Source organism: Haliotis rufescens, unplaced genomic scaffold (genome assembly GCF_023055435.1).
Source record: "Haliotis rufescens isolate VD_foot unplaced genomic scaffold, xgHalRufe1.0.p SCAF_1, whole genome shotgun sequence".
NCBI classification, from domain to species: Eukaryota; Metazoa; Mollusca; class Gastropoda; order Lepetellida; family Haliotidae; genus Haliotis; species Haliotis rufescens.
This window is the reverse complement of record NW_025963779.1, coordinates 39168833-39182878: the sequence shown is the minus strand read 5'-3', so window position 1 is coordinate 39182878 and position 14046 is coordinate 39168833. Positions and strand designations below refer to the sequence as shown.

At 41.4% G+C, this 14046-nt stretch overlaps 1 protein-coding gene and 1 long non-coding RNA gene across 3 annotated transcripts; one reads left to right on the top strand and one right to left on the bottom strand.

The window, feature by feature from the left end:
* Nucleotides 1-3719: 3719 nt before the first annotated feature.
* On the top strand, nucleotides 3720-7777 carry LOC124135751 (neuropeptide F receptor-like). The gene is made up of 2 exons (XM_046501278.2): nucleotides 3720-3858; nucleotides 5741-7777. Exon 2 carries the CDS (start codon nucleotides 5754-5756, stop codon nucleotides 6678-6680), a length of 927 nt encoding a protein of 308 aa, XP_046357234.1. The 5' UTR covers nucleotides 3720-3858; nucleotides 5741-5753; the 3' UTR covers nucleotides 6681-7777.
* Nucleotides 7074-13613, bottom strand: LOC125380068. Of its 2 annotated transcripts, XR_007221049.1 has the most exons (3): nucleotides 13392-13574; nucleotides 11602-11660; nucleotides 7074-11277 (listed from the first exon to the last, which is right to left on the bottom strand). It is a non-coding gene; the product is annotated as an uncharacterized LOC125380068 (long non-coding RNA). The 2 variants fall into 2 exon arrangements; XR_007221047.1 differs by having other exon boundaries at nucleotides 11602-13613.
* Nucleotides 13614-14046: the final 433 nt, after the last annotated feature.

Sequence of the window (14046 nt, the reverse complement as noted above, 5' to 3'; positions counted from 1 at the left end):
TTGCGATGTTGATTTGACCAAATCATCTTGTTGTCGATGGCGTTCAGGCAATGGTATGCGTTGACCACTGACCTTTAGCATGGAGTCTGTTCCGAACTGTCTGCGTTGACACCCTGTTCCCGGCCACTCATTAAAGGTACTTCTGGAGAGACTTGCTGCGGTGAACCGGCTTCTCCGGGCGAGTGTAGCCAGGTAGCGGTACTCTCTCGGAGTTGTCACCCTCTGACGGCCGGTGCGTGATCTCTGTCATCAGACCAGTTTGGTGATACCGGGATATCGCTCTTGAAATGACGCTACGATGAACATTGTACTGATTTATAACGGCTGTCATACCACCCTGTACCATTCCCATGACTCGGGCCACGTCAGTGAAAGGGCGTCTAACCATGTCTCAAATCGTACTGACATTGACTTCTCCCCACTGCCGGTATTTAAACTATTTGAATGCACGTGCTGGGTTTCGTTGCACGTGCATCAGGCACATTTTGCATGATGTTTTCAAGGGTATTTGGACGATTCTATCCCAGTTTATGTACAGTGAATTTTTCTGCCACGTTTGGTCACTTGTTCGCATAATATTTATTTTGCTCTTACATCATTACATAAATTGCTATACTTGTGTTATAAACGCATTATTTTCAAAATCATTCTTGTTTCTTACGTTTTTGTGAGGAGTATATATATATATATTGTTTTCTGAAACAGAAAACAAAACTTGCCTGTTGGTCACTTCCTGATTAACGCAAAGTCGTGAGCCATGTCAGGTCCTCGTTGAGTTCACAAAAAGGGCTTCAGTGTAACTTGGTAAGTTGAAAGCTTGGCAATAGCGTGCTTTCAATAATATGTATTGATATCACTAATATTAATTACATGAAACAGTTACTGAAACAGTTAGATGTCAATAACTGGGTTTTTTTATATCTTAAAATTATTTTTTTATGATAGGAAAAAAAAAAATTGTGACATCGAAATATTTGAATTCCATTTTCCTATATCAATTATTCAGTTATGGATATCTTAAAATTATGGTGAATTTGAGATTTTAGTAATAGGAATGTTGGAGCAAATAGTGTTAAGTTGGCAGCATGTACCCGAGGTGGCAGTTGGTTGCCTGGGATTTATCTGGGATAATATCTTAAAAACAGTATGTACCCAAGGTGGCAGTTGGTTGCCTGGAGTTTATCTAGGATAATTATCTGATACGCAGCATGTACCTGAGGTGGCAGTTGGTTGCCTGGAGTTTATCTAGGATAATTACCTGATGAGCAGTATGTACCCGAGGTGGCAGTTGGTTGCCTGGAGTTTATCTAGGATAATTAGCTGATGAGCAGTATATACCCGAGGTGGCAGTTGGTTGCCTGGAGTTTATCTGGGATAATTACCTGATACGCAGTATGTACAGGAGCTGGCAGTTGGTTGCCTGGAGTTTATCTATGATAATTAGCTGATACGCAGCATGTACCCGAGGTGGCAGTTGGTTATCTAGGATAATTAGTTAATACGCAGCATGTACCCGAGGTGGCAGTTGGTTATCTAGGATAACTGGCTGATACGCAGCATATATCCGAGGTGTAGGCTGTAAACAGTACATGTATCTTCATTTGTTTAATTACCTGATTTCTATTGACAGTTCTTATCGATATTTTCGCTTTTAACACAAATATATTTCTATGACAGAGGATATGAATTTCCTTTGTGCGGCTTCTATTGCAAGTTGAACAATTGAATATATAACAGCAAAGTTTTCCTTATTGGGCTTGTTTCTGCCTTTACAAGGATAATGCATCACCGCCACCTGTCCTTTTATTCAAAAGCAAATAAGGAAATAATGCATGATGAATAAAATAATAGCCAACCCAAATAAATACCACACTTTTCATTAGTTTATATACTGACGAAAAAAGTAACTGTGCTTCATATAAAGTGATGTAAATGTTGAAAATAACAGCCTAATAAATGGCCATCATAACAAATTCATTGACAAAAACCATACCTGGCGACAAGCCCCCAATGAGGGGTGGTGTAACAACTTAGTTAACAATGTCAATATCAGGTATGATCGCCATTTGCATTTGTACAGGCGAGGCAGCGGCGGCGCACTGAAGTCACCAGATGCTTGAAAACAGTCTAGGGGATGTTGTTCCAAATGTTGGCCCGACTGAGTTGGCCGTACTGGCTGGTTCTGGTCCTGTCTATCTCATCCCAGATATATTCTATGGGGGAGAGATCTGAAGAAACTGCCGGACATGGCAGTACAGCAATGTTGCCTCAAAAAGGCACGTGCAATATGTGGGTGGGCATTATCCTGATGCAACGCGCCGTTACGTCCATGTATTTGCGCTCTCCCATGAGTTGTAATGCCACCCAATACCATTACACTTCCACCCCCAAACTGAAGACCATGCGTCGGTATTTAACGTTCTCCTGGTCGCCTGTAGACCCTTGAACGACCTCCAGAGCTCTCCAGATGAAACCTGGACTCATCTGTGAACAGTATAATGTCCCAGTCTTGTCTCCTATCTGAAGAGGCAACCATCCAATGAAGATGCACGTGCAAATTGCGATCGGTATTTAGTCTCTGTTTCAGAATAAATATATTTTTCTTTAAATTTGTATGAAGCAGTTACATTTTTCCGTTACATCTATCAAAGCAGTTAGAGGCAACGAAACCCATGGACCTGGGTGCGAATCCCAGACTCGTCTTGATTGTAATTCTTGGCTTATTCACTATACCCGTGAAGGGCCACGAGTAGCCCACAGGTCAAGGACACCGTTATTTCACCCCTTCCGGTTACGTTCTTTAGCCGTGTCAGGATTAGCTAACTAATTCTAGATCGACCTTGATTATGATACTTGGTTTGCCAGAGTCCATACTTATGAGTTTCATCTAAGAAGTAAACGTCTCACCCTCGATTATCCAGTGTATCATAGTTCCATTCTAATCTGATAAATACCCCTGACCCATTCACCATCATAGCTAAACATAGCCGTGTCATCCCATTTTGTTATCGAAACAACAGTACTCCACTCACATTGTTGTGTGAAGTCTCAAATACAACGGTGGACGTCTTGTTGCATAAGCACTTCCCTTCCCAGTCTTAATACTTCGGCGGTCTGTAAAATAATCGAGTCTGGACCAGACAATCCAGTGATTGACATCATAAGCATCGATCCACGCAATTGGGATCGATGACATGCATCAACCAAGTCAGCGAGCCTGACCACCCGATCCCGTCAGTCGCCTTTTACGACAAGCATAGTCGCCTTTTGCGGCAAGTATGGGTTGCTGAGTGCTGAAAGAATGACATTATATGATAAAAAGGCTCGCTAAATACAATGTTTATTCCTAATGCAGGACATTTACCATCCCAAAACACACTCGCGTGATAACCTCTATATCCCATGTAGGATGTTGTTTAGTACGAGTGAAGTCATCGGGCATACAGGGAAACTCTGCCAGTTTCGTTACGTTGACTGAATGTAACTGTTATTCATTCATTCATTCATTCATTCTGTCATTTATTTTTGATCGTTCGTACGTTCGCTCATTCATTCACTCATTTATATATTTACAATAAATTAACGCGCACGTAGGACTGACTGGACCTTATGCCTCATGAGCTGTAGGTGAAAGGTTAGGTTACTATATGGGCTGTTTGACATTCACCACGCCCCAAGTATGATACGGAAGTAATATCGATAGTTAAAGTGTACAAAAGTATCACTGTGAATGTAACTGCTAATGACCATGTGTTTTCCTCTTCTAAACAATCAGCTGCTGATATGCGGTTAGCAATCAGTTATAGCGCCTTACCGCGGGAACATACACCACTGGTCAGGTGAACCTTTTCCACACAGGTAAATTTAAATATGTTATTAAAATAAATCTACGGCGCGATAATGTACCAGGATATGCGCGAATTTATTATTGACAAGGGGCGGTGGGGTATAGCTTAGTGGTGAAGACCTGGGTTCGATTCCCCACATGGGTACAATGTGTGAATGTGTGTGGTGTCCCTCGCCGTGATATTAGTGGAATATTGCTGAAGGCGACGTCAAACAATACTCACTCACTATTCTTGACAAATGTACAAAACGAAGAAGGACTATTTACTTATTAGTGTACCAACTGCAGGGAGGTGTTTCTATACGCCTGAAAAATTAAACATCCTTTACCTCATATTTCCATGTAAAATAGACATTTTTCAAAATCATACCACGTATTGAATTTCTAAGGAAACATTTGTTTTTACAAAGTTATAATGCACAATATTCAATACAGAAACCGAAATCCAAGCCAATAGTTACTTGACTTCCCTTCTAATTGTTTCCTCTGCTTCACTGTATCATATGATATGACGCGGTACATGGGACCAACTGGAGAAACAGTCATCTTTGCAGTCTGACCACCCGATCCCTGTAGTCGCCACGTCCTTCAGATTGCTGAATATTCTCTCCCGACACGATATTATCTTCGACATTCAACAAATCGGGGATATGGTCATGTGTAGATACTTGATATAGGAAAATATACACAAAGAAAAACGTTAAGCACACCTCTATTTCTGAACCATGACAAATGGCAAAATCATGGCATGGGATGACTGACCACAGGAGTTGGGCGATACCAATGATACGGCTAGAACAAACATTTGACAACAAATAAAGAAGATATTGGTGAGTTGTGATTGAAATTTACTGACAAAAACATCATGGTAACACAGGTACTGTTTTTTACCTTAGACCATACCTAAAAAAAGTATGGAGCTGTTTTATTAAGTATTCCACCCTACGTCTCATGCCTCCAGTCAGACGTTGAATCTGTTGAGGGGTCAACAACAACTCCTGGTGCGTTCCAATTGGCGTAAATCTTTTACAGGAGGATCTCGTGCCTGTACGCGCCTCCCCAGAATATCCCAAACATGTTCAACAGGGGGTTCAAATCTGGCTCATTGCGAGGAAAGACGAGGAAAGACGACTGTCCTCAAAACGTCCCGGGTGTACTGAGCCCCTGTTAAATTGCCCCTTATTGTGACCAAATCCAACCATGCTAAACGAGCAGCATTGTGGTGATCTCTCAACAAGGGACGCTTTATGACTCGTCTAGCCTTCAGTCCTGCTGCTTTCAGTCGGTTCCGGACGGTTCTGGTGCTGAAACAACGATTAGGCAACCACAGCTGTTTCAGATGAGTACTTGTTTAAAAGGATTCTTGGCGAATGAGACGAGGAAGGTCCCTGTCTTCGCGATGTGTCGTCGCAGGAGGTCTTCCGGATCTGGGACGGTCCTATACATCACCGGTCTGAGCATGTTTCTCGACTAAACGGCTTCAACAGTGTGATGATACCCCAAATTCCGACCAATGGCATTACAAGATATTCCTGCGTTATGCATGCCGACTATTTGCCATCTTGTGGCGTTTGATAATCGCCTTCGTGTCATGGTCACACAATGTCATGGAATTTAAAACCGAGCTTAAGAAAGTAATTTCAACGTTTGGATATACTGCTTTTAAGAGATACTCGAGGGTAGCATGCTGCACGGGCACACCATGCATGACACGTGAGCTTTCGTCACGCATGACTGATTACATCATCTCGTAATTTTATCTTTCATGACTGTTACAAATATGGGGACCAAACAATAATGAAATATATTAGGTTGTGCTTAACTATTTTCTTTGTGTATATATAAGAAGCGGTGTCTAACTTTGTTCTAGGAATGTACTATCTATATCGACAGATGGACCAGCAGTATGGGTAATGCTACCCATTGCGTCGACCAAGCAGCGTCCCGGCTGGGGATGGCGAGTCTTCACTGGCCGGTACTCCTTTTTATCGTGGTCCTCTTTGCGCTCGGCTTCACCGGAAACAGCCTGGTCTTCTATATGTACCATTTTCGTTTGAAGAAAAATATATTCGGATCATTTGTCCAGATCTTAGCTGCACTGGACATGGTCATTGTGTTTATCTGCCTACCGTGTACTTTCCTGCTTCGTTTTGTTTACGACATTGTTGATGCCTCCGTAATTTGCAAGACACAGACTTTCGCAAAGCACTTCAGCTCTGCCATGATGGGCGTGGTGCTCTCAGCCATTGCCTACCAGAGATATCAGAAGGCCTGCAAACCATTTGGACATCACATGACGAGGTCCTTTGTCCTGAAACTGTGTTTCACTGGGGTCTGCTTGGCATTGATAACAAGCACTCCCTTAATATACCTGATCGAAAAGACAATAACCAATGTTACAAAAGGAAATGAATCTTATTGTGTACCTACTTGTGATTATGCAAGAAACGATTGGTTCTCCTTGTCCTATGCAATATTTGTGGATGTTGAATTCGTTGCATTTACAATGTTCTTAGTTGTTACTTATTTCAAGATTTGGAAAGATCTAGGTAAACGTTTTGCTAAAACTGGATCAAGAAAGGTTTCAATCAGAGTATTCTTTGTATCAGCAATAATCTACATCGTTTCAGGACTGCCGATCATGGCGATTTCAACATGGTTTAGTGTTCACGAAAACGTGCATGCATTCTCGCACCTTCTGTTGACAGCGTTTGACATTGGGGTTTATCTCCCGTATGTTAACTGTGTTGTCAACCCAATCATATACAGCTTGGCGTCAACCTTGTTCCGGGATGAATGCTGTGCACTATGTCACTGTACACAACCTGAATAAATCGGCATGGATAATAATTCAGCTCTCAGTTCACGTTCACGTTCATGCAAGATTCCATTATGTTATAACTATATAGGTGATTTATTTATTGCTTATCTTTGAACGATGACTAAAATTCTCATTCTAAACATCTCCGTTTTTATCTATATAATTGAACATAATATTCGTAAGGTTTGCGCTAGTAGTTCAGTTAGGATTGTCACAACCCAACAGCCTCATTTTGGTGGAATACCCAGTGTCACAGATCCTTTCAACTCACAGCCTGGGTTTCCTGTGCCCTGCTGACAAACTGAGAATCATGTTCAGCCCACAACTTCCCAGCCATTACTCACAATAAATTTACAAAATTACTTCGTCATGCGCTAAGTTTTAAAAATATTACAACTACAACTCTAACGTAGAAATATTTATTTCACACAAAAAGTCTGTATTGACATTACTGTAAAGTTCCTGGAAAGAATGAACACACAGTAACTTAATAATGATCCTATCTGAAACACATACACCATTTTGAAAACCCTACCACACCACAATCCATCTCTCAATATGACACATAATATTCTCTGCTGGTTGTCATGGGTACATTTCAAGGATGTGAAACCTGAAATGATTGAAAAGCAAGGTCTATGAGTTGTGTTTTAGTTAAAGTGTATTATGTTTATTTGTTGTTTAATATTACATGCACACTCCGCAATATTCCATGGTGCCGGTCAGTAAATAATCGAGTCTGGAGGAGACAATCCACATGACATGACATTCATCAACCAAGCCTGACCAATACGCTGGTTGCCATACATTATGTACCACTAGAAATGCTAATTATTATAATATAGTGTAAGGGGAATATACTTCTGTCACTACCTGAATAATCTGGAAGCCTAAAACTCATATTCACACTGTGAAATAAATACTTTGAAAACATTCATACCAAGGTATGCATAAGTGCATATATATGTACACACAAATACATTTCTGTATGTATAACAAAAGATATGACATCATTTAGAAGCAATGGCTTTTCTCATGTTATCATGAACGGCAATTGTACAATGAATCTGAGTAAACACAGAATCAAATCTACATTGATAGTTTTTCATTTATTTACAATAAAAACCTCCCTCAAATTATATATCAGTATCACATGATTACATAGCTCAGCAGTAAACCAACACAATATTGTACAGCGATTTCAGTGTTCAGTCATCAGCAGGGACAAACACTGGTGGCGACACTTACATCAAGCAGCCAGCTACAAGGTAGCCCTGTGGTAGGTGACACATCAAGCAGCCAGCTATAAGGTAGCCCTGTGGTAGGTGACACATCAAGCAGCCAGCTATAAGGTAGCCCTGTGGTAGGTGACACATCAAGCAGCCAGCTATAAGGTAGCCCTGTGGTAGGTGACACATCAAGCAGCCAGCTACAAGGTAGCCCTGTGGTAGGTGACACATCAAGCAGCCAGCTACAAGGTAGCCCTGTGGTAGGTGACACATCAAGCAGCCAGCTACAAGGTAGCCCTGTGGTAGGTGACACATCAAGCAGCCAGCTACAAGGTAGCCCTGTGGTAGGTGAAACTTACATCAAGCAGCCAGCTACAAGGAAGCCCTGTGGTAGGTGACACATCAAGCAGCCAGCTACAAGGTAGCCCTGTGGTAGGTGACACTTACATCAAGCAGCCAGCTACAAGGTAGCCCTGTGGTAGGTGACACTTACATCAAGCAGCCAGCTACAAGGTAGCCCTGTGGTAGGTGACACATCAAGCAGCCAGCTACAAGGTAGCCCTGTGGTAGGTGACACATCAAGCAGCCAGCTACAAGGTAGCCCTGTGGTAGGTGACACTTACATCAAGCAGCCAGCTACAAGGAAGCCCTGTGGTAGGTGACACATCAAGCAGCCAGCTACAAGGTAGCCCTGTGGTAGGTGAAACTTACATCAAGCAGCCAGCTACAAGGTAGCCCTGTGGTAGGTGACACATCAAGCAGCCAGCTATAAGGTAGCCCTGTGGTAGGTGACACATCAAGCAGCCAGCTACAAGGTAGCCCTGTGGTAGGTGACACATCAAGCAGCCAGCTACAAGGTAGCCCTGTGGTAGGTGAAACTTACATCAAGCAGCCAGCTACAAGGTAGCCCTGTGGTAGGTGACACATCAAGCAGCCAGCTACAAGGTAGCCCTGTGGTAGGTGAAACTTACATCAAGCAGCCAGCTACAAGGTAGCCCTGTGGTAGGTGACACATCAAGCAGCCAGCTACAAGGTAGCCCTGTGGTAGGTGACACATCAAGCAGCCAGCTACAAGGTAGCCCTGTGGTAGGTGACACATCAAGCAGCCAGCTACAAGGTAGCCCTGTGGTAGGTGACACATCAAGCAGCCAGCTACAAGGTAGCCCTGTGGTAGGTGAAACTTACATCAAGCAGCCAGCTATAAGGTAGCCCTGTGGTAGGTGACACATCAAGCAGCCAGCTACAAGGTAGCCCTGTGGTAGGTGACACATCAAGCAGCCAGCTACAAGGTAGCCCTGTGGTAGGTGACACTTACATCAAGCAGCCAGCTACAAGGTAGCCCTGTGGTAGGTGACACATCAAGCAGCCAGCTATAAGGTAGCCCTGTGGTAGGTGACACATCAAGCAGCCAGCTACAAGGTAGCCCTGTGGTAGGTGACACATCAAGCAGCCAGCTACAAGGTAGCCCTGTGGTAGGTGAAACTTACATCAAGCAGCCAGCTACAAGGTAGCCCTGTGGTAGGTGACACATCAAGCAGCCAGCTACAAGGTAGCCCTGTGGTAGGTGACACTTACATCAAGCAGCCAGCTACAAGGTAGCCCTGTGGTAGGTGACACATCAAGCAGCCAGCTACAAGGTAGCCCTGTGGTAGGTGACACATCAAGCAGCCAGCTACAAGGTAGCCCTGTGGTAGGTGAAACTTACATCAAGCAGCCAGCTACAAGGTAGCCCTGTGGTAGGTGACACATCAAGCAGCCAGCTATAAGGTAGCCCTGTGGTAGGTGACACATCAAGCAGCCAGCTACAAGGTAGCCCTGTGGTAGGTGACACATCAAGCAGCCAGCTACAAGGTAGCCCTGTGGTAGGTGACACATCAAGCAGCCAGCTACAAGGAAGCCCTGTGGTAGGTGACACATCAAGCAGCCAGCTACAAGGTAGCCCTGTGGTAGGTGACACTTACATCAAGCAGCCAGCTACAAGGTAGCCCTGTGGTAGGTGACACATCAAGCAGCCAGCTACAAGGTAGCCCTGTGGTAGGTGACACATCAAGCAGCCAGCTACAAGGTAGCCCTGTGGTAGGTGACACATCAAGCAGCCAGCTATAAGGTAGCCCTGTGGTAGGTGACACTTACATCAAGCAGCCAGCTACAAGGTAGCCCTGTGGTAGGTGACACATCAAGCAGCCAGCTACAAGGTAGCCCTGTGGTAGGTGACACATCAAGCAGCCAGCTACAAGGTAGCCCTGTGGTAGGTGACACATCAAGCAGCCACCCAGCAAACAATTCTACGTTGTGACAACGTTGTGACAACGTTGACTTTTCGTTGCTACAACGTTGTGATGTTACGTTGTCACAACGTAATTCTGTAGACTCCCAGATTGGTTGCTACAACGTTGTGCGTAAACCAAAATACAACCAAATCAAGACGTTGTCACAACGTCCATTTTTTACGTTGCTACAACGTTTAACCAAAACGTCGCGACAACGTACCCAGCCAACAATTCTACGTTGTTACAACGTTGTGACAACGTTTACTTTTCGTTGCTACAACGTTGTGATGTTACGTTGTCACAAAGTAATTCTGTAGACTCCCAGATTGGTTGCTACAACGTTGTGCGTAAACCAAAATACAACCAAATCAAGACGTTGTCACAACGTCCATTTTTTACGTTGCGACAACGTAGGTATCGCATACTGTTTACATATGGCGACACTACAGGCATTGCAGCACGTTGTTGCAATGTCCATGTAGATTAACGCCTGTTTTATTCCTCAATACCTCCCAGGCAGCCTGAAAAGTTTGTACCAATCTAGTTAAGACGTCAGGTACCAAGAAATACATTCTGCAAACTGAATTCACTTTAACCCTATCCATGAAACAGCAAGTCAATGAAATGCACTCTCTTTTGGCAGAGTTTGAAATACGGCCAAGATATAAATCTAAATGTTTTAAATTACATTTCAATTTGGTAATATAATATTCATTTTCCAAAACAATTTTCAAGGCTATGTGCAAATTGTTCACAAATGTTTCAACACAATTAAAAGATATTGGATTTTCCCACGAATTTGCAAATTAAAAACCATCAAACAATAAGCCCTGCACAAATTGAAACATTTAAATTTTCTTGGCCTTACCTCATACATTCAGCATTGAGAGCAACACTGTGACAAACAGAATAGTCTATGCATCTGATGTCCTAAGATCCATTAGGTAAACGAAATGACAATAGAATTCTGGTTGAGGTGACCTTTATTTATTTGTTAAATGACAAGTCAGAACATGGGCTGAGTTGCTAGGGAGCCTTTTCAGTCCTCAAATGAAAAGTCACAGGGATGATCTTCAACTGTATCCTCAGTCTCTCCTTATGCCTTGGTAACTGAATAAAAAATGACACAAATGTTATAAAATGGCAAGGCAAGGGACATATTTCTGACATAACAAAATAACGGTTGCATTCCCCAAAATAATGTTTTGATGTCTGATGTCAGTCTTTAAACTGTTAAAAACTGCTGAAAGTGCGAAGGCGCTGACACTAATACCATGATGCTCTTGGATCATACATAAGCAGAAAAGCTTTTAGCACTGAATCATTGGTGTAACTTTATACCCCCGCCCTTTTAGATTGTGGGTATAATTAAATAAGAATCATCTAAATTTTAATTCTTGAAGATGTTTGTATATATTATTGAATCAGACATACCTTTCTGTCAGTGATATGTACTTTAAACAAATACGCTCCCACAATACTGTTTTCTCCACCTGAAAGAAAAACAGAAACAACAAAGTATCACATTCTTAAATAAACCAGTACTGTATAGATAAATCCCATTTACTTAGACTAATAGAGTATGATGTAACTGATAGTAATATTGGCAAATAGTTTTATCAGTCAACAGATCAACTGTAGTTTTTCAAAAGCAGTAACTTTACCTTTCTGCTGTACACTCAAACTAGTGATTCAAGTGAATATCATGGCCAAGTTTCTAAAACCTTATTTGAAAAATATGTACATAAATGAAAAATATATATTGCCAAATAAAATAAATAGTTCCCATATTTGAAGCAAGAATGTTGAATATGAATTATGAATTGGCCCACCAATAAGTGATAAAAGTGTTAACACTTTGGGGTATTTATCCTAATTAAAACTGTGATTTTTTTTAATACTTAGATCTACCTTAATATTTTCCATATTAATATGCCAGGATAGTTATATATGTTCTAACATTTACAAAGATTAGAAACATGGGGAAATAAACAAAATGCAATAGCTTATACAATACCAGACGAAGTTGAAACAGCTCTAAATATTTATTGAAATTTATTTGTCACTACGTTTATTAACATAGATCTAATACAGTTAAATATCGTTAAATATAATTCTGTAGTATGGTAGCCTACGTGGCAACATATGCAGATCGAAAACCGAAAGAATATGGTTGCTATCAATTCCATTGTATTTTTCATTGGTGCACATTGGCTACACCTATCTCACTTTAATAATCAACAAACGATGACCAACTCACTGACAATATATGGTGATATTTAACTTTTGACTATCGACTAGCTTATCATCACCAGAGAGGACAATACCGCAAACACCCCGTTATAGCACGCGACGAGAGACTCGTTTTACTTTTGCTCGTTTTCATTAGAAAGGAGTCGGACATAGATCTAGTTATCGGAAAATGATGAATTGATTCTTTTTTCGGAAATAATAAAAATACACATGATAAGCACCTTGCTATGATAAACTTTATAGACAGCAGCAACAACCTGATGATCCACATTTAGGCTACTTCAGTCAGTGCTAATTAGGCCTTTTCGGAAACATCAAGTATGTTTCTGTCTCTTCCCGAAAATACGATTTTTTTCATAACATCATTGATCACTTTAGACTAGGGCTATAACTAGCAGCCTACAGAGAGTCGATCTGAATACTTCCATTGTTTTGATTCCCTCTTTTCGCTGTATAAGAGAAATCTACTTAACCTTTCCCATGGCCTGGATGAGCCACATTGTTGCACAAAAATCAAAGTCAGAAGATTAGTACATGTAAACTTTAAATAGTAATGATTTCAGAAATAACACAGAAGAAATGGCGATAACTGTCAGTGCGGTCAGTAGGCGATGCATAAGTTAGGCCTATTTACAAATCTACACGCTTACGAACGAAACCCGAACATAATATGACGGCCACAAAACGCCACCAGATTGAATTCTGGTCAAAAATATACCGCTTGCCCTTGGCAATTACCCTTGGTATCCATAAAATAATAATATGGAAAAAAGTCTTGGGCCCCCTTCACCTCTGTCATCAAGTTCTGTGTATCATATTAATATCAACACTGACGCTCAGTGAAAATGACCGGCAAACTGCATTCTTAACCCTGCCACTTCTGAATAATACGATACATTTAGATCATTTGACGCACTGCATGCACAGAAACATATCAACAAGAGGAGACTATTTTTGAAAAATTAACTTACCTCAATCGAATTCACAGATCATCTGTCCAGTTCCAGTTGCTGCACAATCACTTGCTTGTAATATATTATGTCCAGAGTGAGTTTGAGCTAAGATGGCTGGTGACAACAAATCTTCCGCGACAATGTGACGTCATTCTGACGTCACTTCACGAGGCAACAGCCTAAACTTTTCTGCAGTCGCTCTCACGCCGCAAAAATACGCGCCAATTGTTTTTAACTGTAATATTGCTTGTGACAACATTTAGTTCGTATAATTAATAGATATATATGTTTAAAAAAAAATAACACTAAGAGATGGTAGATCTACAAGTGGTTTCCTAAACATCATTTACAAAAAGTACTGTAATGTCCAAAGCACAACGTTATCACAACGTTAATTTGCAACGTTGTTGTAACGTTGTCACAGATATACGCAATTACGTTCTCGAAATATTAGTATCAAGAGATGAAAATTCAAATGCCGAATATATAGAAAGGTAATGCATTACTAACTTGGTTTTCTGACAAATTCATGTTGATTTTGATAAAGCAGGTCTATTCCTTCTATTCTATTCTATCGAGAAGCAAACTCAATAACGTTTCACCGACGTTTCAGAAACGTAGTTACAAAACGTTGTGTGATGTCCAATGCACAACGTTTTCACAACGTGAATGT